Source organism: Pristis pectinata, chromosome 5, assembly GCF_009764475.1.
Source record: "Pristis pectinata isolate sPriPec2 chromosome 5, sPriPec2.1.pri, whole genome shotgun sequence".
NCBI classification, from domain to species: Eukaryota; Metazoa; Chordata; class Chondrichthyes; order Rhinopristiformes; family Pristidae; genus Pristis; species Pristis pectinata.
The window spans coordinates 51,591,052-51,617,817 of record NC_067409.1 but is presented as its reverse complement, the minus strand read 5'-3'; the positions used below and the strand labels follow the sequence as shown (position 1 = coordinate 51,617,817).

The window sequence follows — 26,766 nt, the reverse complement described above, 5'->3', positions numbered from 1 at the left end:
GATCGGTGAAAGCGGTGAAAGGCCTGCCTTCTAGAAAGTATCGGAAATGCCGGACCGCCAGATACAGCGCTAGAAGTTCCCGATCAAAAGCGCTGTACTTCAGTTCGGGCGGTCTAAGGTGTTTGCTGAAAAATGCCAAGGGTTGCCAGCGGCCTTCGAGTAGCTGTTCCAGTACCCCACCCACCGCGGTGTTGGACGCGTCTACCGTGAGGGCAGTCGGGACGTCAGTCCTAGGGTGTACCAGCATCGTGGCGTCTGCCAGGGCGTCTTTGGCCTTAACGAAAGCAGCCGCAGCCTCGTCAGTCCAGGTGATGTCCTTGCCCTTACCAGCCAGCAGCGAGAACAGAGGGCGCATGATACGGGCTGCTGCAGGGATGAAACGATGGTAAAAGTTGACCATCCCAAGGAATTCCTGTAGGCCTTTGACTGTGTCGGGGCGGGCAAAATGGCGGATAGCATCCACCTTGGCGGGTAGGGGTGTTGCCCCGTCGCTGGTGATTTTGTGGCCGAGGAAATCGATAGAGTCAAGTCCGAATTGGCACTTGGCCGGGTTGATCGTGAGGCCGAAATCGCGGAGGCGGGAATACAGCTGACGGAGGTGGGAAAGGTGTTCCTGGCGGTTACGGCTGGCGATCAGTATGTCGTCCAAGTAAATGAACACGAAGTCCAGGTCTCGGCCTACCGCGTCCATCAGCCGCTGGAAGGTCTGCGCGGCATTCTTAAGGCCGAACGGCATCCGAAGGAATTCGAACAGGCCGAATGGGGTGATAATCGCAGTTTTGGGGACGTCATCCGGATGGACCGGGATTTGGTGGTATCCCCTAACGAGGTCCACTTTGGAAAAGATGCGGGCCCCGTGTAAGTTCGCTGCGAAGTCCTGGATGTGAGGGATGGGATAGCGGTCCGGGGTGGTGGCGTCATTCAGCCTGCGGTAGTCGCCGCAGGGCCTCCACCCTCCGGTAGCTTTGGGGACCATGTGCAGGGGGGAGGCCCAGGGGCTGTCTGACCTGCGAACAATCCCCAGCTCCTCCATGTGATGGAACTCTTCCTTTGCCAGGCGGAGCTTGTCTGGAGGTAATCGTCGTGCTCGGGCGTGAAGGGGTGGCCCTGTGGTAATGATGTGGTGTCGTACCCCATGTGTGGGCCGAGAATTTGTAAACGAAGGTGCCAAAATCGATGGGAATTCGGCTAGGAGCTTGGCGAAATCGTCGCCAGAAAGGGTAATGGAGTCCAGGCGCGGGGCTGGTGGGCTGATTTCTCCCAGGGGATAGGTCCGGAGAGTGCTAGAGTGGACTAACCGCTTCCTTCGCAGGTCGACTAACAGGTTGTGGGCCCGAAGGAAATCGGCTCCTAGGAGTGGTCGGGCGACGGTGGCAAGGGTAAAGGTCCAGGTAAAACGGCTGCCGCCAAAGTGTAATTGAAGCGTACGGGTGCCGAAAGACCGTATCGTTGTACCGTTGGCGGCATTGAGTAGAGGACCTGGTTACCTGTCACGAGTGTCGCGGCCTGTCGGGGGCAAAATACTGACCTCCGCTCCAGTATCAACGAGGAAATGCCGTCCAGATTTCTTGTCCTGAACGAAGAGGAGGCTCTGTCGGCGGCCAGCCGCCGTAGCCATCAGCGGCGGCTGGCCCTGGCGTTTCCCTGAAACTTGCAGGGTGGGCGGCATCGACGGGCCTCCGCACCCCACCTCTGATGGTAGAAGCACAGCTGGTCACCCGTGTCGTCGTCCACGTTCCTGGGGCGTGGCTGCTCGGTTGCTGGGGCTGGGCGAGGCAGGCGTTGGGCTCGCGGCCTGGTGATTTGACTGACGGACGAACCGCTCTCGCGCTTGGCCCTCCACAGGACATCTGCCCGGGCGGCCACCTCACGGGGGTTGCTGAAGTCGGCGTCAGCTAACAACAAGTGGATGTCATCGGGGAGCTGTTCGAGGAAGGCCTGTTCGAACATCAGGCATGGCTTGTGTCCCTCGGCCAATGCCAGCATCTCATTCATTAGGGCGGATGGGGATCTGTCCCCCAGGCCATCCAGATGAAGCAGGCGGGCGGCGCGCTCACGACGGGAGAGGCCGAAGGTCCGGATCAAAAGATCTTTGAAAGCCGGGTACTTATCTTCCTCCGGAGGCGACTGGATGAAGTCTCCAACCTGGGCGGCTGTCTCCTGGTCCAGAGAGCTAACCACATGGTAGTACTTCGTGGAGTCGGAGGTGATCTGCCGAAGGTGGAATTGCGCTTCGGCCTGGTCAAACCAGACGCTGGGCCGAAGTGTCCAAAAGGTGGGCAGCTTGAGGGCCACTGCGTTGGCTGCTGCGCTGTCATCCATTTCACGGGTCCAAAAGCCGTTTGGACCGTCGGGGTCACCAATGTAGCGGTTGCTACCGCGGAATAAAACAAGACTCTACTCGGAGGATTGCCAAACAGAACTGGTTTATTTTCCCGCCTTGTGCGGGCCCTTTAAGGGAGAAAAACTCCCGCCCAAAAAAACCGGCAATGACGTAAGTCCTACGTCATCAGGACTTTCCCGCGCGCGGGTTCTCCCCGTCGCTCGGAAAGACGAGGCCCGCCGCCATCTTGGGCCTCGTCGCTCCGACGCCGCGCGACCCGACTGCCGAGCCGGTTCGCCCGACTAGACGGTGAGTCGCCACACATGTAATATTGTTTGAAAGAAGTGAGGGTAAGTTGAATGTCAACAAAATGGCATGTACAAGCTATGTAAATATTAGAGGAGAGAATGTGTAGTGGTTAGCGTAATGCTATTACAGCGCCAGCGACCCGGGTTCAATTCCTGCCACTGTCTGTAAGGAGTTTGTACGTTCTCCCCGTGTCTGCATGCGTTTCCTCTGGGTTCTCCAGTTTCCTCCCACACTCCAAAGACGTATGGGTTAGGAAGTTGTGGACATGCTGTGTTGGCACTGGAAGTGTGGTGACACTTGTGGGCTGCCCCCAGAACACTCTATGCAAAAAGATTCATTTCACTGTGTGTTTTGATGTACATGTGACTAATAAAGAAATCTTATCTTATCTATGACAATCTTGGGAAAGAAGTAAAGATGACATTCAGAATATATGAAATTAAAGATCAATGAATACAAAAAATGTCCCATGTGTATAAAAACAAAGAGAGAATGAAAATAGGAATAACATCACTAAGAGTGGAGAAAGATTATATAGAAATTGTGGGCTATTGAATAGATACATAAACTATATAAATTAATAGAGCTAAACTGAAAAAGATTCAGAATTTCCAGTTTGGTGCTTGCAATCTGCAACCTTTAGATCTCTAAATTCTAAACACATTTCATCAGGTTTAGGCCCTCAGCATGACCTTCTGCAAGGAAGCTATTTCCAATCTTACAGGCAAACTTGATTAATGCTGAAATGGCTGTCAAAGATGACAAAGAGCTTGAAAATTTGAATCAGAATCAGGTTTGTTGTCACTGACATATGTTGTAAAATGTGTTGTTTTGCGGCAACAATACAGTGCAAGACGTAAAAGTTACAATACGTTACAAAAATAAATAAATAGTCCAAAAAGAGGAATAATGAGATAGTGTTCATGGGTTTATGGACCGTTCAGAAATCTGATGGTAGAGGAGAAGAAGCTGTTCCTAAAACGTTGCGTGTCGGTCGTGCCTCCCCCCCAATGGTATTAATGTGAAGAGGGTATGTCCTGGATGGTGAGGGTCCTTAATGATGGATGCTGCTTTCTTGAGGTACCGCCTCTTGAAGATGTCCTCGATGGCAGGGAGGGTTGTGCCCATGATGGAGCTGGCTGAGTCTACAACCCTCTTCAGTCTCTTTCGATCCTGCACATTGGGGCCTCCATACCAGGCTGTGATGCAACCAGTCAGAATGCTCTCCACTATAAATCTGTAGAAATTTGCAAGAGCCTTTGGTGACACACCAAACCTCCTCAAATTTCTAACGAAGTAGAGCCACTGGCATGCCTTCTTCATGGCTGTATCAATGTGTTGGGCCCAGGATAGATCCTTCAAGATTTTGACTCCCAGGAACTTGTAGCTGCTCACCCTTTCCACCACTGACCCCTCAATGAGGACTGTTGTGTGTTCTCCCGACTTCCTCTTCCTGAAGTCCACAATCAATTCTTGCTGAGTGCGAGGTTGTTGTTGCGACACCACACAACCAGTCAATCTATCTCACTCCTTGACGCCTCCTTATTGGCATCTGAGATTCAGCCAACAACAGTGGTGTCATCAGCGAATTTAGAGATGGCATTTGAGCTGTGCCTAGCCACAGTAGAGCGAGTAGAGCAGTGGGCTAAGCACGTATCCTTGAGTGCACCTGTGTTGATTGTCAGCGAGAAGGAGATGTTACTACCGATTTGTACTGACTGTGGCATCCCGATAACGAAGTTGAGGATCCAGTTGCAGAGGGAGGTACAGAGGCTCAGGTTTTGAAGCTTGTTGATTAATACTGAGGGGATAATGGTATGGAACATCGAGCTGTAATCAATAAACAGCAGCCTGATGTATGTTTTGCTGTTGTCTAGGTGCTCCAAAGCCGAGTGGAGAGCCAGTGAGATTGTGTCCACTGTAGACCTGTTATGGCGGTAGGCAAATTGCAGCGGGTCCAGGTCCTTGTTCAGGCAGGAGATGTGAGTGCTGCCGGGCAAAAGTTGTTGAGGCAGCTTACCCTGGTCTTCTTGGGCACCGGTATGATGCCCTTTTGAAGCAGATGGGAACCTCTGACTGCAGCAGTGAGAGGTTGAAGATGTCCTTGAGCACTCCAACCAGTTGGTCAGGCGTAGTGTTATTGTCCCTTTCAAAGCATGCATAAAAGGCGTTGAGCTCATTGGGGAGTGAAACATCACTACCATTTATGCTGTTAGGTTTCACATTATGGTTTGTGAGTGCTTCAAATGTTCACAAATATTTGAAAGTATTAAAGCACTATAAAAAAATGAAGTGTCATATTAAAATTTCTGAAATAGTAAAAATGTGAAAGAAGTTAAAGCACTTAAAAATACCAAAAAGCACATAAAACATTTAAATTCAAAAAAAATGTAAATTACCTGTAATTTAACCTTTCTTCCTTTGCTTCAGTAGACAAATTGCCCAGTGTAAGTAATAAGATATCTGTGGCAGTTTCTGGTCTACCTCTGGATTCCATGAGGTGTCCATCATTCGCAGGACAGTGGAATAGATGGCAATGAATGGCTGTGCAGAAGCTGATGATTTCTATCTTCATTCACACTTGCATAGGTATTCTGAATTTCTGCATGCTGGCTTTAGCAGAATTTTCAGCCCAGTTGTCAAGAGAGATATTAAAACAAAATAATATAAAAGGGTATGCTGACCTAAGTGGCAATATTAAAGGAATTGAGATTAATTGCATCTGGATAGTGAAAGAAACAAGAGAAACCATGGTAATTGGTTTGAATATTGTTTTAGTATGACGTTAATGTCATCTACCGTTAATGACTCTTGCCCTTACATGCTTAATTTTTCTTGTGTGGCAACAAGTTGAAGGTGTTCAGGTGATATTGGCATAGTGAGAGGAGTGCTGTTTTTGGAACATGAGCAAAGAGCAAGTGATTAACTACCTCGATTAGACTGAATGATTATGAAACTAACATTGGAAAGGTTGAGAAGGATAAATTGGAGTGGATGAATTCAATGACGTATAAGGTACAGAAGGCAGAATTAAGAATGGGAGAGAAAGAAACATGAGGAAAAAACCTGAAAGCAAAAAAGAAACTACATTTTTAAAATAATTTTTAATAGCTCTACAAAACTCTGGTTAGATCCCACTTACTGTGTCCAGTTCTGGTCGCCTCATTATAGGAAGGATGTGGAAATGTTGGAAAGGGTGCAGAGGAGATTTACCAGGATGCTGCCTGGTTTAGAGAGTATGCATTATGAGGAGAGACTAAGGGAGCTAGGGCTTTACTCTTTGGAGAGGAGGAGGATGAGAGGAGACATGATAGAGGTATACAAAATATTAAGAGGAATAGATAGAGTAGACAGCCAGCGCCTCTTTCCCAGGGCACCAATGCTTAATACAAGAGGGCATGGTTTTAAAGTAATGGGTGGGAAGTTCAATGGAGATATCAGAGGGAGGTTTTTTTACCCAGAGAGATGTTGGGGCATGAAATGTGCTACCTGGGGCTGTGGTGGAGGCAGGTACATTGGTCAAATTCAAGAGATTACTAGATAGGCATATGGAGGAATTTAAAATAGAGGGATATGTGGGAGAAAGGGGTTAGATAGTCTTAGGCAAGGTTTAAAGGCCGAAGGGCCTGTATTGTGCTGTATTGTTCTATGATTCTATGAAATCCAGAAGGAATGAGACACCACATTTGTAATTATTTTTTGGTACTAGAGAGATTGTTTGGAAGTAAATAATATTTATCACAACAATAAATGGGCATTTTGTGGAAAGAGGACAAGGCAACTTTCTGTGATTAGCTTAGTTCATACTGATCAAATACAGCAACCTATGCCATTCTATACATTTTAGTGGATTGTACCACCGGTGAGGTACGAGGTCCTTGATGGGACAGGCAGAGATGGTACGTTCCTTCTGTCATAAATGCCAGACCTCTGTCTGCTCTCAACGCATGGACTTGAAGTTCTCAGTATCATTCCTAAATGCTTTTTCTTCACTTTGGATGCTCATGGGCCCAGGATTCCTATGAGTGTTAAGGAAGTTTTGAGAACATATTTGCTTCTTTTCCTCTGTCCACCCAATAACCTTTTGCTATAAAAGAGCTTAGAATAGAGTTCTGTTTGAGGACTTTGGTGTTAGATATGTGAATGATATAGCTTGCCAAAAGAGCCTGAGTGTAATTAGGTCATTGGCCTGCGAGAATATAAGGCAGAATTTGATGAAAGGTCATTAATCTAAGGCATTCACCTGTTTCTCACTTCACAGATTCTGCCAAACCTGTTGAATACATCCAGCATTTTTGTCTTATATCAGATTTGAAGCACCTGCATTTTCAACATTTCCCTTGTTTTTAGATGTACTTGAACCTCCCCGGATATGTGAGGAGAAAGGTTTTTATTTAGATATTCCAATTAAAACTCAACAATCAGTTTGGCTTTCCTTTTATAATAAGGTCAGAAGTGGGAATTTTTGCTGATGATTGCATAATGTTCAGTTCTATATGGAACTCCTTAGAAATGAAACATTCCATATGTGCATGCCGTAGCACCCGGATAACATTCATGCATGGGCTGATAAGGGGCATGTAGCATTTATATCAGGCAAAGTGCCAGGGAATAACTGTGTCCAACAATAGGGAGGCTAACCACCTACTCTTACATTCAGTGCCATTGCCATCATTGAGACTCCTACCATCAAAATTCTGGGGATCACCATTGACCAGAAACTCAGTTGGCCCAGCTACATAAATACCAAGGCTACAAGAGCAGATCAGAGGCTGGGTATCTTGTAGTGAGTCTTGCACCTACTGACACTCAAGTCTTTCCACACCTACAAGGCACAAGTCAGGAATATGTTAGAATATTCACTTCTTTCCTGGATGTTTGCAGCTCCAATAGCTCTTAGGAAGCTCAACACCTTCCAGTACAGGACCTAACAATGATACATTGGTTATCACTGATGCCTCGCAGCTCCAGAAATCTGAGAATATAAAAACATAAGAACATAGGAACAGGAGGAGGCCAGTTGCCCCTCAATCCTGCCCCACCATTCACCACCATTCAATGTGATTATGGCTGATCAGCCCTAGGTCCTATCTCCTCTGAGGTTCAGTGCTGATCTTGAGTGCTGTTGGTGTAGAGTTTGCATGTTCTCCCCGAGATTGTACAGCTTTCTTTTGGATGCTCTGGCTTTTTCCCACATCCTAAAGATGCACTGTTTGATAGGTGACTTGACGGCTGTAAATTGCTCCTTGTGTAATTAAAAAGGGGTACTGAAGGGCATATGAGAGAAAACAAAACAGAGGAGAATGGTCTTGATAGATTTGCTGAACTAGGTGCCGGCATGGACTTGATCAACTGAATGGCCTCCTTCCATGTTGTAGTAAGTAACTAATATTTTTGATTACTACCCTGTTCAACACACGAAGTACTCATTTCCCTCGACTACTGGTGCACTGTGTATTCCATCTATTAATGGACTTGGCTACTCCCAAACTTGCAATTTCTACCATCAAGATCAGCAAGTGCATGGGATGACTGCCACCTGTAGGTTCCCTTCCAAGTCACACGCTATTCTGACATGGAAATATATTAATGTTTCTTCATTGTTGCTGCATCTAACTGCTGGATCTCCCTATTCAAAATCATGATGACAGTACCTTTTTCAGAAGAACTGGAGCAGTTCAAGAAGCCAGGTCACCATCACCTTCCCAATGGCAATTACAAATGGACAATAACTGCTGGCTTGCCAGTATAATCAACATCCTGAAACATGGATAAGTAAAAAAGTAGAAAGGAAAACTTGGATTAAACTGTACAATCAGTGTTCCACAATGTTGGAGCTACTGCCTCACAATGCTGTACCCCAATATTACATGTACCTGCATTTGTACCTGCATTTGGATCTGGACTTGGACATAAGACTGTAAGACAAAGAAGCAGAAGTTGGCCATTTGGCCCATCGAGTCTGCTCCATCATTCTATCATGAGCTGATCCATTCTCCCATTTAGCCCCACTCTCCTGCCTTCTTACCATAACCTTTGATGGCCTGGCTACTCAGATACCTATCAATCTTTGCCTTAAATGCACCCAATGACTTTGCCTCCACAGCCACCCGTGGCAACAAATTCCACAGATTCACCACTCTCTGGCTGAAGAAGTTTCTCCACATCTCTGTTCTGAACGGGCGCCCTTCAATCCTGAAGTCGTGCCCTCTTGTACTAACATGGGAAACAACTTTGACACATCTACTCTGTCCAGGCCTTTTAACATTCGAAATGTTTCTATGAGGTCCCCCCTCATTCTTCTGAACTCCAAGTAGTACAAGAGCCGTCAAATGTTCCTCATATGTTAACCCTCTCACTCCTGGAATCATTCTAGTGAATCTTCTCTGAACCCTCTCCAACGTCAGCACATCCTTTCTTAAATAAGGAGCCCAAAACTGCACACAGTACTCCAAGTGAGGTCTTACCAATGCCTTATAGAGCCTCAACATCACAGCCCTATTCTTATATCCTATTCCTCTAGAAATGAATGCCAACATTGGATTCGCCTTCTTCACCACCGACTCAACCTGGAGGTTAACTTTTAGGGTATCCTGCACGAGGACTCACAGGTCCCTTTGCATCCCTGAATTTTTAATTTTCTCTCCATTTAGATAGTATTCTGCCCAATTATTTCTTCTACCAAAGTGCATTGTATTTCCAACATTGTATTTCATTTGCCACTTCTTTGCCCATTCTCCTATTCTATCCAAGTCTCTCTGCAGACTCTCTGTTTCCTCAACACTACCCGCCCCTCCATCTATCTTGTATCATCGGCAAACTTAGCCACAAAGCCACTTATTCCATAATCCAAATCGTTGATATACAACGTAAAAAGAAGCGGCCCCGACATGGACCCCTGCGGAACACCACTGGTAACCAGCAGCCAACCAGAATGGGATCCCTTTATTCCCACTCTGTTTCTTGCCAATCAGCCAATGATCTATCCATGCTCGTAACTTTCCTGTAATTCCATGGGCTCTTATCTTGTTTAGCAGCCTCATGTGCAGCACCTTGTCAAAGGCCGTCTGAAAATCTAAATACACAACATCCACTACATCTCCTTTGTCTAGCCTGCTTGTAATTTCCTGAAAAAATTGCAATAGGTTTGTCAGGCAGGATTTTCCTTTAAGGAAACCATGCTGAGTTTGGCCTATCTTGTCATGTGCCTCCAGGTACTCCATAACCTCATTCTTGACAATCGACTCCAACAGCTTCCCAACCACCGATGTCAGACTAACAGGTCTATAATTTCCTTTTTGCTGCCTCGCACCTTTCTTAAATAGCGGAGTGACATTTGCAATTTTCCAGTCCTCTGGAACCATGCCAGAATCTATTGATTCTTGAAAGATCATTACTAAAGCCTCCACAATCTCTACAGCTACTTCCTTCAGAATATGACAGTGCATTCCATCTGGTCCGGGAGATTTATTTACCCTTAGACCATTCAATTTCCTGAGTATCTTCTCTGTTGTCATTGTGACTGCACACACTTCTCTTCCCTGACATCCTTGAGTGTCCAGTATACTGCTGATGTCTTCCTCAGTGAAGACTGATGCAAAATACTCATTCAGTTCCTCTGCCACCTCCTTGCCTCCCATTACAATTTCTCCAGCGTCGTTTTCTATCAGTCCTATATCTACTCTTGCCTGTCTTTTACTCTTTATATACTTGGAAAAGCTTTTAGTATCCTCTCTGATATTATTTGCTGGCTTCCTTTCATAGTTCATCTTTTCCTTCCTAATGACCTTCTTAGTTGCCTTTTGTAAGTTTTTAAAAGCTTCCCAATCCTCTATCTTCCCACTAATTTTTGTTTCCTTGTATGCCCTCTCTTTGCTTTTACTTTGGCTTTGATTTCTCTTGTCAGCCACGGTTGTGTCCTTTTTCCATTTGAAAATTTCTTCTTTTTTGGAATATAGCTGTCTTGCACTTTCCTCACTTCTCACAGAAACTCCAGCCATTTCTGCTCTGCCGTCCTTTCCACTAGTGTCCCTTTCCAGTCAACTTTGGCCAGTTCCTGTCTCATGCCACTGTAATTTTCTTCACTCCACTGAAATACCGACACATTGGATTTTGGCTTCTCCTTCTCAAATTTCAAAGTGTACTCAATCATGTTGTGATCACTACTCCTAAGGGTTCCTTCACCTTAAGCTCTCCAATCACCTCTGGTTCATTACACAATACCCAATCCAGTACAGCTGATCCCCTAGTGGGCTCAACAACAAGCTGTTCTCAAGAGCCATCTCGTAGACATTCTACAAATTCTCTCTCTTGAGATCCAGTACCAACCTGATTTTCCCAATCCACTCGCATGTTAAAATCCCCCGCAATTATCATAACGTTGCCCTTCTGACAAGCCTTTTCTATTTCCTGTTGTAATTTGTAGTCCACATCATGGCCGTTGTTTGGAGGCTTGTATATACTGTAACTGCCATCAGAGTCCTTTTACCCTTGCAATTACTTAACTCAACCCATAAAGATTCTACACCTTCCGATCCTATGTCACCTCTTTCTAATGATTTAATATTATTTCTTACCAGCAAAGCCATGCCAGCCCCCTCTGCCTACCTGCCTATCCTTCCGATACACCATGTATCCGTGGACGTTCAGCTCCCAAACACATCCATCCTTTAGCCACGTCTCATTGATGGCCACAACATCATACCTGCCAATCTGTAGCTGTATTTTAAGATCATCCACCTTATTTCTTATGTTGCATCCATTTAAATATAATCTGGTACTTTTTGCTTTGATTGCACGGCAACTTTATTGCACTGCAACTCATCCCACTGGTTGCAAATTTGCCCCATCACCTGCTCGTCCTTCCTGTCCTCTTTACTGCGTGTTATCTTTGATTTATTACTGTTTTCCCCTTCCTCAGTCCTATCACTCCAGTTCCCATCCCCCTGCCAAATTAGTTTAAACCCTCCCTAACAGCTCTATTAAACCTGCCCGCTAGGATATTGGTCCCCTTTGGGTTCAGGTGTAACCCGTCCTTTTGTACAGCTCATACAGAGTTTTTGTACACAGAATATCTTCATCTGAGATCTCTTGTTCCAAGCCTAGTTTGGTCTCTGGCTTCTCGGCCTGGCCTCAGATCACTGGCATAATTACCACTGGCCAGTAATTAACTTATTGTTATGAAGTAAAAGTATTACTTTTGTGTGCAATTTACACCAGGTTAAACAGGCATTGGATAATCATGCATTACAATCTGTGAGTTGTTGGCAATGCTATTCAATTTGGTCCCTGAAACGAATTTGAAAGCTTTACAAATCTATTTATATTCAAACCTTCTCTTTGTCCCAAATTTCTCATATTAACCCTTAAATCCTTCATTTCCCTAATCCCACATGTTCTAGAGGCTAGAATTTTGCACCAGTCTTGAAAAACTCAGGACCTTTAGCAGAAAAGGAACTCATTCATGCAGGCATCATTTCCACTCCCCCACCCCCCCAGTAAACTGTAATATTACATTATGATATCACTCCATTGCATACTTTGTATCTGCTTGTGTTACTCAACTGTGGGATTTTCTGCTAACAGTTCTCCCTGTTTAATTTGGATCTGATGATGTGCATCCTTAATTTCTCCTTGATCAAATTCTTACAGAAGTCTTGATTTCTCCTTGACAGAATTCTTATGCAACTTATAATACTTATCTATTTGTGATATCCATTCATAATTTTAAACTAATCTTTCAAATTGTCTTTTAACCTTTCTCTTTTGAAAGATCAGGGAATTCAGAGCTGTGGGTAACTGACACAAAAGAGGAATTAAGGTTTGGGGCAGATTAGCCCAATCTGTCAAAAAAAATCTAAATACCTCTGGTGATCTGGATTCCACAATCTACTGGGTTATGGAATCGCACTAGTTGCACCAGTCTGAAAAAGACTCATTTATTCTGAATCCCTGTCTTTAATTTGATTACTAGTCTTCAATCCATTTTAAAACACTTCCCCCAATTCTGTGAGCTCTCACCTGGTGCACTAGCTTTTTAAATGGCACCATTCTGAATGCCTTCTGGAAATCTAAATACACTGCATCTACAGGTTCCTCTCTATCAACCCTGCTTGTTACATCTCTGAAGAACTCTTATCAAATTTGTCAAACATGATTTCCCTTTCATAAAAACATGTTGACTTGGTTTGATTGCATTAAACTTCTCTAAAAGACTAGCTATTTCTTCTTTTATTGTAGATTCCAGCATCTTCCCTGCAACAGATGTTAAACTAACTTACCTACAGTTTCCTACTTTTTGTCTCCCTCCCTTCTTGAAAAAGGATATCACATTCATGGCTTTTCAGTCTTCTGGTACCTTCCTGGAACCCAGTGAGTTTTGGCTTGACTATCTCTGTAGCCACTTTCTTTAAAACTATTGGATGCAGGCCACCAGGTTCTGGCAATTTGTCTATCTCTAATTCCATTGTTTTTTCCAATGGTTTGTCCCTCATGTTATGGATTGTTGCAAGTTCTTCCCTCTTATTTAAAACCTCCTATCTGTTATCTGTGGGATGTTTATAGAGTCCTCTATCATGAAGTCTGATGCCAAGTACCGATTTAAATTATCTGTCTTTTCCTTTGTTTCCCATTATTATTCCCAGTCTCACTTTCCAGGGGTTCCGCACTTACCTTAGTTATCCTCTCCCTTTTTAAATTTCCATATAAATTCTTGCTATTTGTTTTGATATTACTTGCCAGTTTACTCTCATAAATTTTCTTCCACTTCATTAATTTGTTAATCCTCCACTGTTGTTTTCTGATAAATTCACAATACTCTATCTACCACCATCTTTTGCCACTTTTTATACTTTAGTTTTTGATTTAAAATTTTTCTTAACTTCCTTTGTTAACCATGAACGGCTCATCTTTCTCATTGAATTCCTGTTTCTGATTGGAATACATTTCTGCTGAGCATTGTGAACTAGCTGATTAAGTGTCTGCTGTTGCTCATCTACTGACTTTTCCTTGAGCCAATTTTCTCAGTCCATTCCAGACAACTCTTCCTTCATATCTTTCTAATTTCCCTTATTTAAATTGAGACACTGGTTTTGGACCTGAGGTGTTCACCTTCAAGATGTATCTGGAATTCTACCATGTTATGATTACTACTCCATAGAGGATAGTTAGCAATATCCCTTATTAATCCAACTTAATTACACTTGACCAAATCTGAAATAACCTGTTCCCAGGTAGGTTCCATAAACTATTTCTGTACGAACCAATTCCCTGATGCACTCTACAAATTCCTCTTCAATGGTCCACTTGCCAATTTGATTAGTCCAATCAATATGCAGATTAAAATGCATAGTTGCCTTCTTAAATGTCATTAATGTTTCCCCTTTTGTGCTATGTCCTATGTCCTACTATGAGGCAAGATCTTGGGGCCTGTCTGACTTCTTTCTCCTGCTTTCCTCATTTCAATTACGTTTCTTTCATTTTTTTCGTTCTTTTTTAACTCACTAATTTGCTTCACAGATAGAAGCTAATCCCATGACTGACATTGTTGTCTCTGTTACTAACCACTGGAATGATAAGTTGTTACACAATGTAGTTGCAGATATCAGAGTTGAAATGATGATAAGAAATCAAGTATGATCAGTTCAAGTAAGAAATGTTCTTTGACCAGCTTATAGTTAAAAAATATTCTTTTGGTGGTGGGAGAGATGAATTTTGCAACATTATTCATATTGGAATTGAATATTTCCATGCAAGTATACTATGTGTGTTATGTCAAAATGAAGGTTCTTCTGATATGTTTCATAAAATACCTTTTCCTCTGAATCAGAACTTATTGTTTATTGTACTAACATGGCATTTTTATTTTGCTGTCTATTTCTGAATGAGGTAGTCAATGAACACTGCAGGTTTGTGTCATGGATATATGTCCATTAAGAACTTGATAATACCAATCCAAACTAATGTCATCCTGTGACCTATTTTGTTCTAATTGTGTTCTTTCTTGTAAAATTTATATTTAATTTGCGTCTTTCTCGTGAATGTTGTGTATCTGATGCTATGTGCCTGTGGTGCTGCAAGTAAGTTTTTCATTGCACCTGTGAAAACATGTACTTGTGCCTATGACAATAAATTCAACTTTGACTTTGACCTTTATTTCCCAGATATTAAAGCAGAGAATGATTATCCACTTCACTGCCCAACCACTTGCCTCATAGTTTTTAATAAGAAAGAACAATAACAGGAGTCCAAATTTTACATAATAGACCTGCTCCATTTCATAATTCTGATATTAATGATATATAATATTACTTTGCTTAGGCGCATTTTTATTTCATTTTGTTGATTTTAATTTGACAATGATTTCCTTTGAATAATGAAACAAAACTTGATTAAACCAAAATCAAAGGTAATAACATTTTTACAGCTTACACATTTATCAGCCAGGTGACTGAAACGTACTAATAGAACTACATTAAATGCATAAATAAAATTGACTTGGCTTGAATCTGATGTCTGTTTTCCTCTTTTACTTTTAGGTTATTTGGAGCCCCGCAATTTACCCAGTGGTGGACTTTACCCCTTTGTTCAGAGTCTTTTTTGTGACGTGGGTTCTCAATGTCAGAGTGTATCATCCGCAGAAGCAGCAGACTCTGCTCAAAAATCCAGGTACAATGTGCCAAAGCATTGTCTTTGCCATAAAGATACATAAGGCTAGATATTAAGGGGTGAAATGGGGATGGAGTTTGGGTTTGAAGCTGGGAAAAGTGCATCATAGTAGAGGCACATTGTTCTATTCTGAAATTTATTAAATTGAATCAGTGGAATATATTTCCTAGGCAGAGTGTAATGGACTGCCTCCACTGTATAGTGTGATTAATGCTACTGATGGATGACTGATTGCAGTCAATTATGATCATTACTTTTCCAACCAAAGTAAATCACCCTATGTTTTTCTACATTACATTTTGTTTTTCTTTTCATTTTCTTTTTGGGTTGGGGGTGTGGGGTGGATGTGGGCACCATCAGAAAAGACAGCACCATTACTTATCCCTAACTAGCCTTGAGAAAGTAGTGGAGAGATGCCCACCTGAACCATTGCAGTCCACCGTCATCTGCTTGCCACTCATTTAACCTTACATCCCTTCACAGGTGCTTTAAGTTCTCCTCACTGCTCACTTTTCCATTTTGCTTTCTATTATCAGCAAACTTGGAAATGTTACATTTCGTTCTTTCATTAAAGTCCTCACTTGAGCTATCTGCAGCTGAAGTTGTGGGTGACACTGCCAGCCACACCATCCCTTACCTTTGCCAACTGCAGGTCATTCACCACTTATCCTGACGTGAAACAACTCATGATCTGCCCAACTCCATCTGGTTCCCCACCTCCTTCCCTTTATTCCATGGTCTACTGTCCCTCTCCTATCGGATTTCTTCTTTATCAGCCCTTTGCCTCTTCCACCTATGACCTCCCAGCTTCTCACATCACTCCCTTCCATCCCCCCTCACCCACCCACCTACCTTCCCCCTCTCACCTGGACTCACCTATCACCTGCTAGCTTGTGCTCCTCCCCCTCTCCCAACCTTTTTAGTTCAGCTTCTGCCCTGTTCCTTTCCAGTCCTGATGAAGGGTCTCGACCTGAAACGTCGGCTGTTTATTTCCTTCGATAGATGCTGCCTGACCTGCTGAGTTCCTCCAGCATTTTGTGTGTGTTGAAGCAAACCTCCAAGTTCCTTTCAATGTCAAGCATCTGACGTGATGGCTAGGTTTGTCTTCACCTTCACTCTATTCTCACTCATCTATCCTTATCTGGCCAGGTTAGAGATCCTAACTTTCCGAAAGGAGAAAAACATTTGAAGGACAATGGTGGAATGAATAAGAGATGTTATTCCATCAATGGGGCTGGTAAATCAGAAGAGATTGATGGATGAAGAGAAAGTGAGATGTGAACTGGAAGATTACATTGAAAAATACCCTTGTGTTTTACGGTTTCTGCCTGCTATAGATTTAGCAATGCCTGCTCCAGTTGTAAAAAATACTATTTGCTCTGCTGAGGCAAGATAATTCAAACATGCTCATTACTTGCTGGTTAGCTGTTGCTATTTCCCATTGCGTATCACCCATTCCTGCAAGAAAACAGGCTATGCATCAGTGAGTGTTGTGCATTGCATTTGGGAGATGCACCTGTTGGGATAAAATAGTTTGCATTGTGCATGCCTGCTGTGAGATGTGGGTGTGAGACCTATGGAAATGATAGGCATGTGAGGGTGTGGTGAATCATATGCCAGGTATGAGTTCTGATCAGTAGAATTTGTTGCTAGGTAGTGATGCAGGTGTGGTAAATGGAAGATTTTGAACTCAGTGGAATTTGGTATTTTAAAATGCATTTAATGAACTTACTTTTGAGTTAATGAAACTGCTTCTGCCAGTACAAGCAAGTCACAGAATAACATAATGGTTACGGCACAGAATGAGGCCAGTCAGCTTGTTGAGTCAGTATCAGTTGTATATAAGAGTAATCCAGCTGATTTGTTCCCCTGGTCTCTCCCTGTAACTCCACAAATTCTTTCCTTATACAAGCACTTTTTCAACTCCCTTTTGAATATCACATTTTAATCTGTCTCCATTATTACCCTGATTGTGTTTTCCAGACCACAACTAATTTCTGCATAAAGATATTTTTCATTGTGTCACTTTTTGTAAATGTTTTGGTCCTTGGTGACAGATCCTTGATGCTTTACTCTTAGCTACCTCCTCCCATTGCCACCTTGAATGTATGTTCAGAGTGTCTGTACGTGCACTGTGAGGACATGGCATCTATTCTCCTGAAACAAGACTGCCAATGGAGTTAGGCTTAGAGTTAAGTGGCACCTTCAAGGTGCACCTTTACTGATCTCCTGGGTGATCTCCCAGGTCAGCCTTGGTTCCAGAACACCTACAGCACTTCTTGCAGCCACCTAATGTACCTCCCTTTTAAGAGGCTGAGATAAAGTATTGCAGACTAGCTTTAACAAGCCACTCATGAACTTGGACTTTCTGAGAGGTGATAAGCCAATGAACATTGTTTTTTAGTGCACAGTGACATCAAAAGTCTGGATTTTGCAGAGAAAATATTGGTGAAACATCTGGGATTACCATGTTTACCTGACAGCAACTTCCCAATGTAGATGCAAAATAGAAACCTGGAAGCTGATGTCAGCTGAGTGATGTTAGGCTGCCAACTATGCTCCTAGGTCTGATTCCTCAAGGAGTACAACACATGAGCAGGTACTTGGAGAAACTACCCTGAAGTTACATTTCACATTCTCCGTAGAACACTGCCACCAGTAAAAGGAGCCACATCTGGATTTCACCACTTTTTTGAGTGGAAGGAAACTGCTACAAAACTCTGGGTACTATTTTCATATAAAAAGACTTATAGATTGGCACTTTTTTTATCCATGCTAAGATTTTTTTTAAATAAGCACTTCAAAATCCAAATTAACAATCCATTTGGAAATGTTTACAGGCCTTTGAAAGTGTTTTGGACTGTTTATAGACTTACTAATTTTTTTTAGTTTCTTAGATATTTTGACTTAATTAAGTCTTTTGCTTTTAGTTGTTCTTGAATGTTTCCAAATGTCTCAGAAACATTCAGAAAACATTGTTTTGACATTTCCAACTAAGTTATGACTCAGCCAGTTGACATAGGTAGACATTGATTTGTGTGGTATGATATTTTAGTGGACCCTATTGAAAATCATTTTTGGGAGGAACTTGCTAAAATCATTTAATCTCTGAGGATTTAACAGTGCACTTGTCATACAACTGTTATCATTAATGTTGCCTGATGAAATTGGGTCATTCTTTTCTCCTTTGGAAAATCATGGCTACTCTCACGTAACTACATTTTCATGGTGATCCTGTCTCACTAAAGGTTGGAACTCTACCATCATTTAAAAAAAATTCATTTAAGAAATGTGGGCTTTGTAGGCTGAGCCAGCATTTGATTGCCCATCCCTAACTGTCCTTGAAAAGGTGGTGGTGAGCTACCTTCTTGAACCACTGCAGTCGTTGAGATGAGGGTATACCCACAATGCTAAACAAAGCTTATGAAATTAAATCTTCAACATCACTTGTAATCCAAACACTTTGATATTAAGAACTAGTAATTTGGTTACTTTTTGTATTTGCCTGTTAGTCTTTAGTGATCCGTGTACAAGGGCATACAAATTGAATTTTGAGAAACATATATCAGTAGCCTCTGTTTCTGACCCTGTCAGAGCAGTACTTGTACTTCCTTGCAAATGTAAAGTTTTCTCAGTAGTTTAGTGATTGAAATTATTCTAGTAAAATGTTATATTATTTTAAAACTGAAGTTATAGTATTCCCGATCATTTTGAATTTAAGCAAACCTGAAGGTTTCTTTCATCCATAATGTTCTGTTCCTTTCCATATGATATAGAAGGAAGCCATTTGACCCATTGAGTTTATGGTGGCACTCATAGCAACCCTATTTCCACACTTACATCCCTGTTATCCATTCTATCTCACATGCCCTGATTCTTCAACCACACCCCCCACACAAGGTGTAAGTTGCATTAGCTAATTAACCTTCCAACCTGAATGTCTTTGTGATGTGGGATGAAATTAGAGCACCCGGAGGAAATTCATGTGGTTATAGGGAGAATGTTCAAACTCCACACAGATAGTGCTGGAGGCAGCAACACGACCCACTGTGTCACTGTGCCATCCTTTCAATGCACGCTATTGTCTGTGGGATTCTGGTGCCCATTTCAAATCAACAGTAGTGAATGGTCAGACTAAAAATTTCTTTCTGATTTTTTTTTCAGTTGTTAGTCTTTCAAGGAGAAATAAAAACAAAATTGTATGTGCTGGAAATCTGAAATAAAAACAGAAAATGCTTGAAGCACATAGCTTCAACGACCTGCTGAGTGTTTCCAGTATTTTCTGTTTTTATATCAAACAGAAATGTTAGACTGTAGCTGTATTTCTGTAACCTCCCCATGGAAATCAGCATCTTTATCACAGATTTCTATACGCACAGGTTGGAAGTGCAAAGGAGTCACTTGAATAATCCTTTTATACAAAAAGAACTGATACTACAGTGGTTAATGGAATGGCCATGAATTTACAAATACTCACCTTTGTCAACTATCTTGCTATGTCTGAAGCACCAAACAGATATGAGTAAAAGCTCCATTTGGACTGAAGAGGTTCAAGAAGACAACTCATCACCAACATCTCAAGGGCATGTCAGTTTGGGGATGTCAGTGATGCTCACATTCTGTAACATGATTTATTTTTTAAAAAAACACATAAAATTCCTTGTTATATGCAACCTATTTATTCCATACAATTTTTTGTTGTGTCCTACAATTCACTAAAATTGATGTTTTACCATAACAGTAATCTTAGATGTTTGAAAAGAGTCATGGAGTACTGCTGCACAGAAAGAATATATTCAGCCCTTTGATTAATAGCTACATATGTTTCAGTTTCTGTTATTTACAAATGAACATCTCTGTAACCTTCAATTTGTCACAGGTCATCATTGAGCCTCACAGAAGATAATGGGTCCAATTTGCTGTCAATAGTAGAAGAACTTGGAAAGGAAATCAATGCAACCATGCAGCAAGCATCCAGCTTACAAAACAAAATGAACGAATTGTTCGGACAGTCAGGTAACATGGCAACAGCAATGCGAAATGTTCTGACTAATATACTTAACTTAATGACTAACCCAAAGGACTTCTCACTTCTGTTGATAATTTGACAAATGCCATCCTGAGTAATACCAGTACTAGTAAGAAGAAACACTCTGATCAGGTGCGCACAGCTGAGGTTTGCCTAGAGGTTTTGATTTGGGACACTTATATTTTTTAGAAAATGATACAGTGGGATAAGAGGAAACTGGATTGCTTTGCTTTAGGGAGGTACTTCACAGGTAAGAGAAGAATCATCCTGAAGACTGGTTGGCCTAGTGAAGAAAAGGTCAGACCAGGTCAGGATGTACCAAACATGGTGGGCTGGGGATTGCTTATTAAACTCAGTGCATCACCAGAATTGAAAACAATAAGTGCTGAATGTACTCAGTTGGTCAGTCAGTATCTGTGGAGAAGGTAACAAACAATCTGCTGGAGGAACATAGTAGGTTGAGCAGCATCTGTGAGGGGAAAGGAATTGTGGACATTCTGGGTTGAAACTGTGCATAAGGACTGAGACTGAGACAATTCCTTCCAGCATCTGCAGTCTGTTGTGTCTCTGTGGAGAGGGTAACAGGTTAATGTTTCAGGTCAATGACTGTTGTTCAGAACTGGAAAAGTGAGAAAATAAGTGAGTCTTAACTTTCAGAGAGGAGGAGGGGTGAAAACAACAAAGGGACTGCTGATTGTTCAGGTGACGCAATGCTTTCAGTGCTATCTAGTTATTAGTTGAATGCAGCAGTTAGAAAGGGAAAAAAATCTTGGAAAGAACATGTTGGAAATGTGAGATGCAGAACACGGCTGTTGCTTGAAATTTGAATCAAAAAAGAATGCTGGAAATACTCAGCAGATTAGTCAACATCTGAGAAAAGTTGAGTTAATGTTATTGGTGGATGACCAGTTTTGACATATACAGGGAAGGCACCGAAGGGCAGATGAAGACTGCAGCAGATCAGCCATGATCAGATTGAATGCGGGGCTGGCATGAAGGGCCAAATGGTCCAGTCCTGCCTCTGTTTTCTTGTGTTCCTGTATTTTGTGATCCATTCCCCAACTTGAAGCAGCCTGATTGATAGGCTCCAGAGAAAACACAGCCCAGGAGGTTTTATGGCTTTGTCCAGATTGGGGCAAATGGGATTTAGTTGGGAGAGTTGGGGAAAATCGCAGGGGGTCAGAGATCGAGGGAAGTTTGAAGACTGCAAGGGGTTGAAGATTGTGGAGAGTTCAGGTCAGGTGATCAAGGGTTCTGGTAGTAGTGGAGGGGGCAAAGTCAGAGATTTGGGGATTGAAGATTGGTGAGGGCCATCTGATAGAGATAGATCCTGTAGCTAAAAATTTGTGAAGACAGATTTAATCTTAATTTTTCTGAAATGCTATCAAAATCTTATTTGGATTTTAGAGGCAGTTTTGACTCTTTTAAAACTGTGCAGAGCTATGCTATAAGAACTATCTAACACATAGAAATTCAGTGTCTCTAGTATAAAGGTCAGAATTAGCATAAAATCATAACATGGATTTCTGTCCTTGATTTCAGTTATATTAAGATTCATGGAACCAATCAAATGTTCGCAGTCCATATAATATTGCATAAATTCTGTTTGAGTTGATGCAGGCTAGTTACAAAGCTGTGATTGACATCTCTTGTTTACTTCATCAGGTGCAGTTGCACAGCTTGGATTATCCATGGTAAGTGAATAAATTGGTACGTCAAATTAAGAAGCACTTTAGGAGAAGGACTATTCAATTAAGAACCACAACAGATCCTATTGGTTCTGTGACCACTTGAGGATTGATTGGTTTATTGGGTGATTTCACTTTATAGAACCATGCTGGGATGGAGACAACATAGAACACAGAGCAGTACAGTACAGCACAGGAACAGGCCCTTTGGCCCACAATGTTTGTGCTAACCATGATACCAATTTAAACTGTACATCTGCCTGCACATAGTCTATATCCCTCCATTTCCTGCCTGTTCACTTACCTGTCTAAACGTTTCTTAAATGTTGCTATCGTATCTGCTTCCACCACTTCCCCTGGTAGAGCATTCCAGGCAACTACCCCTTTCTGTGCAAAAAAAACTTGCCCTGTGAATCTCCTTTAAACTTTCCCCCTCTCACCTTAAAGCTATGTCCTCTAGTATTTGAAATTTCCAACCTGGGATAAAGACTCTGACTATCTACCCTATTTATGCCTCATAATTTTCTATACTTCTATCAGGTTGCCCCTTGGCCTCTGATGCTGCAAGAGAAAACATTTTAAGTTTGTCCAACCTCTTCTTATAGCTAATAGTCTATCCAAGCAACATCCTGGTGAACCTCTTCTGTGCCTTCTCCAAAGCCTCCACATATTTCTTGCAATGCAGCTACCAGAACTGCATGCAATACTCCAAATGTGGCCGAGACAAACTTTTATACAGCTGCAATATGACTTCCTGACTTTTATACTCAAGAAGGAAAACAAGTTCAGGTATTCTTGATCAGTGTCTCTTTTGAAGTCTGTGAAAATTGGGTTCCCTCTACCTTTGGAACCAAACTAAAGTAAGAGATCAGCATTTTCTGACAGAAGAGGGGAAGTGACAAGTGCAGAAGAATAAAATTTAACATTTTGACAGCACAGTGGTGCAGCTAGTAGAGCCACTGCCTTGCAAGGCCTGAAACCTGGGTCCAGTCCTGACCTTGGATGCTGTTTGCATGGAGTTTGCATGTTCTTGCTGTCACTCCATGGGTTTCCTCCAGGTGCTCCAGTTTCCTCCCACATGCCAAAGATGTGGGTTGATAGGTTAATTGGCAAATGTAAGTTGCCCCTAGTGTACAGTTGAGTGATACAATATAAGAGCAACTGATGAAAAGTGGGGTGAATAAAAAACAGGACTAATGTAGGATTATTTTAAATGGGTGGTTGTTGGTTGGCATGGACTTGGTGGGCGGAAGGACCCACTTCCTTGCTGTAGCTCTCTATGACTCTATGAAGCAGGCCTTTTGGCCCACTACTTCCATGATGACCTTTCTTCTCATCTATACTAATCCCATCGACCCGCATTAGGGCCGTATCCTTCTATGCCTTGCCTACTTAAGTGCCTGTGGAAATGTCTCATACAAAGTGATCGCATCTGATTCCACCACCTTCTCTGGCAGCAAGTTCCAAATATCATTTACTCTCTGTGTAAAAATAAAAAATCCCTTCATAACCTCTTTAAAACTCTTTGCTCTCAACTGAAACCTATGCCCTCCTGTTTTTGATACCCTTATCATGGAAAAAAGATTTTGACCATCTGCCCTATCTATCCCACTCATAATCTTATATACCACTATCAGACCACCCCTCAGCTGCCTTCGCTCCAGGGAAAACAAGCCCAGTCTATCCAATCTCTCCCCATAACTAAAGTCCTCCAATCTAAGCAACATCCTGGCGAATCCCCTCTGAACTCTCTCCAGTGCAACCACATCCTGCCTCTAGTGTGTATAATTCCATCTGTCATTCCTTGGCTCACTTTTCCAGTTGTTCTAGATCCTGTTGTAAGCTTAAATAACCTTCTTCACTGTCCACTATACCACTAATTTTGGTGCTATCCATGAAGTTACTAACTGTGTCAACTACTTTCTCGTCCAAATTGTTAACATGGACGATGAACAACAGTTCAGCCAGAACCAACCACTGGGGCACACTGCTGATCATAGGCCTCCAATCTGAAAAACTACCCTGCACAACCACCCTCTGACTCCTACCACAAAGCCAGTTTTGTATCCAATTGGCTAGCTCACCATGACTTCCATGTGATCTAACCTTGTGTACCAGCTTACCACGTGGGACCTTGTCAAAGGCCTAGCTAAAGTCCATGTAGACAATGTCTACTGCCCTGCCCTCGTCAATCCTCTTGTTTGCCTCTTCAAAAAACTTAATCAAATTCGTGAGACACAATTTCCCACACACAAATCCATTCTGGCTATCCCTAATCATTCCCGGCCTTTCCAAATGCGGGTGGATCCTGACTCTCAAAATCTCCTTCAGTATCTTTCCCCTCACTGTTAGGCTCACTGGCCTGTAGTTCCTTGCAGCTTAAGTAAAGGCACAACATTAGTCTCCCTCCAGTATCCTGGCACCTCAGTGGTGGCTAATGATGATACAACTCTGCCAGGTCCTCAGTAATTTCTTTCCTACCTTCCCACAATGTTCTAGGATACACTTTGTCAGGCCACAGGGATTTATCCACTTTTATGCACTTTAAGGCCGGCAACAACCCCTCTTTTGTAATGTGGATATGTTTCAAGACATTACTTTTAACTTTGCTGCACGGTAGTGTAGTGGTTAGCGTAACGCTATTACAGTGCCAGCGGCCCGGGTTCAAATCCTGCCACTGTCTGTAAGGAGTTTGTACGTTCTCCCTGTGTCTGCGTGGGTTTCCTCTGGGTGTTCCGGTTTCCTCCCACATTCCAGAGATGTATGGGTTAGGAAGTTGTGGGCATGCTATGTTCGCACCGGAAGCGGGGCAACACTTGCGGGCTGCCCCCAGAACACTCTACGCAAAAGATGTATTACACTGTGTTTCGATGTACATGTGACAAATAAAGATATCTTATCTCTTATCTGAACTCAAGCTTCCATGTTCTCCGCAGTAAATACTGATGAGAAATACTAATTTAAGACCTCATGCATTTCCTGAGGCTCCACAGATAGATGGCCACATTGATCCTTAGGAGGATCTATTCTCTAAGTACTTAGCCTTTTGCTCATTCTTATAGTTATAGAATCTCTTGGGATTCTCCTTTACCTTACCTGCCAAAGCTACCTCATGTCCTCTTTTTGCTCTCCTGATCTCCCTCTTAAGTGTACTCCTACGTCCCTTGTAGTCCTCAAGGTATTTGATTACATAAAAAATAAATTTTGCTGAGTGGTGCTAGCATCTTTGTTTACAGCATGATAAATCAATGGAAAGCACATAAAATTTAATTTATGTACTTGTGTCTTTATTAATTTATGTAATGATCTCTATGGATGATATTCAAAACAAAGTTTTTCACTGTATCTTGGTACATGTGGCAATAATAAACCAATTACCAATCAATTATCAATTACCAATTTACCCAAGAGTCCATGGGGTAATGGTTCATACATCAAATGTTTGAATGTGATCCCAGTTCAGATACGTCAGGTTTGGTATTCTGTCTCTTTTTAAAATTGTTTAGTAATAGAAATAAAAATATTGAGACATGAAATCTTTACCACTATGTTAATAATGGACACATCGAGTGGTGTTTTCTTAAAGAAGACATCCACATCTGAACCTAATTTTCTAACTTAGGTATTAAGAGTGGGTATGAAATGGCTCAATTTGAAATATAGTAATTACAAATTTGCATGGATGTTTATATCTGTACTGACTCAAATTTTACTTTTCTTGTTTGTAGAAGTAAATATTGAGTCATGCAATTCATTTTTGGTAAATGTATTTTGCTTACATTACATTTTTAGACAGCTCTGAATGAAATGGACGATGTCACTAACATAATAGAAAGAATTCATAATGAAACATATACCTGGGAAATTCTTTTCAATCTTCCTAACCTCGTGAAAATATTGATGAATGAAGACTTTTTAAGCAGAGGGGTTAGTGCCATGGCTGAAACGCTGATGAATCTAAAAAGGTATGGATTTATCTTCTATTACAATATTTTTAATAAATAATGTTATTTGATTAATGCTCAGAGTAATTTATAGTTCATAAATTATTGATTGCACTTTCACTTCACCTGAAGCTTTTGGTTCACCTTTGACTGAAGAGAAAGAAAAAGTTAGAATGTATGATTGGAAATCAAGGAAATGCAAACTTGTCTGGGAATCAAGAAAATACAAACTAAGGCATATGATGCAGCGTGACCTTCGACCCAGTTTTTCTGGATTTCGTTAAAAGCTTCATGCAGTGGATGTTTTTCTGCACTTACAGGCTACTTCTGCCATACCTGATCAGCAAACCAGATTACACTAAACTAGGAAGATGGTAAATGGTGAGGAGAAAGCAACAGGCTTAGAGATTTCTTGGATAGGTGGGCAGAATGGGCAGACAAGTGCCAGATGAAATTTGATATAAAGATGTGTGACTTGCTACAATTTGACAGAAAGTTCAAGAAAAGACAATATTGACTAAATAGCATGGTTCTCAAAGTGTCTCAGGAATTCAGGGACTTATACATGCATGATTCTTTGTAAGAGTCTATACGTATCAGAATCAGGTTTATTATTACTGATTTATATATTATGAAATGTGTTGTTCTGCGGCAGCAGTACAGTCCAAAGACATAAAATTACTCTAAATTACAAAATAAATAAATAGTGCAAAAAAAAAGGAATAACGAAGTAGTGTTCATGGGTTCATGGACTGTTCAGAAATCTGATGGTGGAGGGGAAGGATCTGTTCCTAAATTGTTGAGTGT

At 42.0% G+C, this 26,766-nt stretch overlaps 1 protein-coding gene across 1 annotated transcript in view; it reads left to right on the top strand.

The window, feature by feature from the left end:
* Positions 1-26,766, top strand: part of LOC127570200 (ATP-binding cassette sub-family A member 13-like) — a 201,406-nt gene that overhangs the window by 5,296 nt on the left and 169,344 nt on the right. The window contains exons 3-6 of the mRNA XM_052015468.1: positions 15,169-15,298; positions 20,178-20,314; positions 21,993-22,021; positions 25,808-25,980. Coding sequence (XP_051871428.1) covers positions 15,169-15,298; positions 20,178-20,314; positions 21,993-22,021; positions 25,808-25,980 — 469 coding nt within the window. The remainder of the gene's footprint in view (positions 1-15,168; positions 15,299-20,177; positions 20,315-21,992; positions 22,022-25,807; positions 25,981-26,766) is intronic.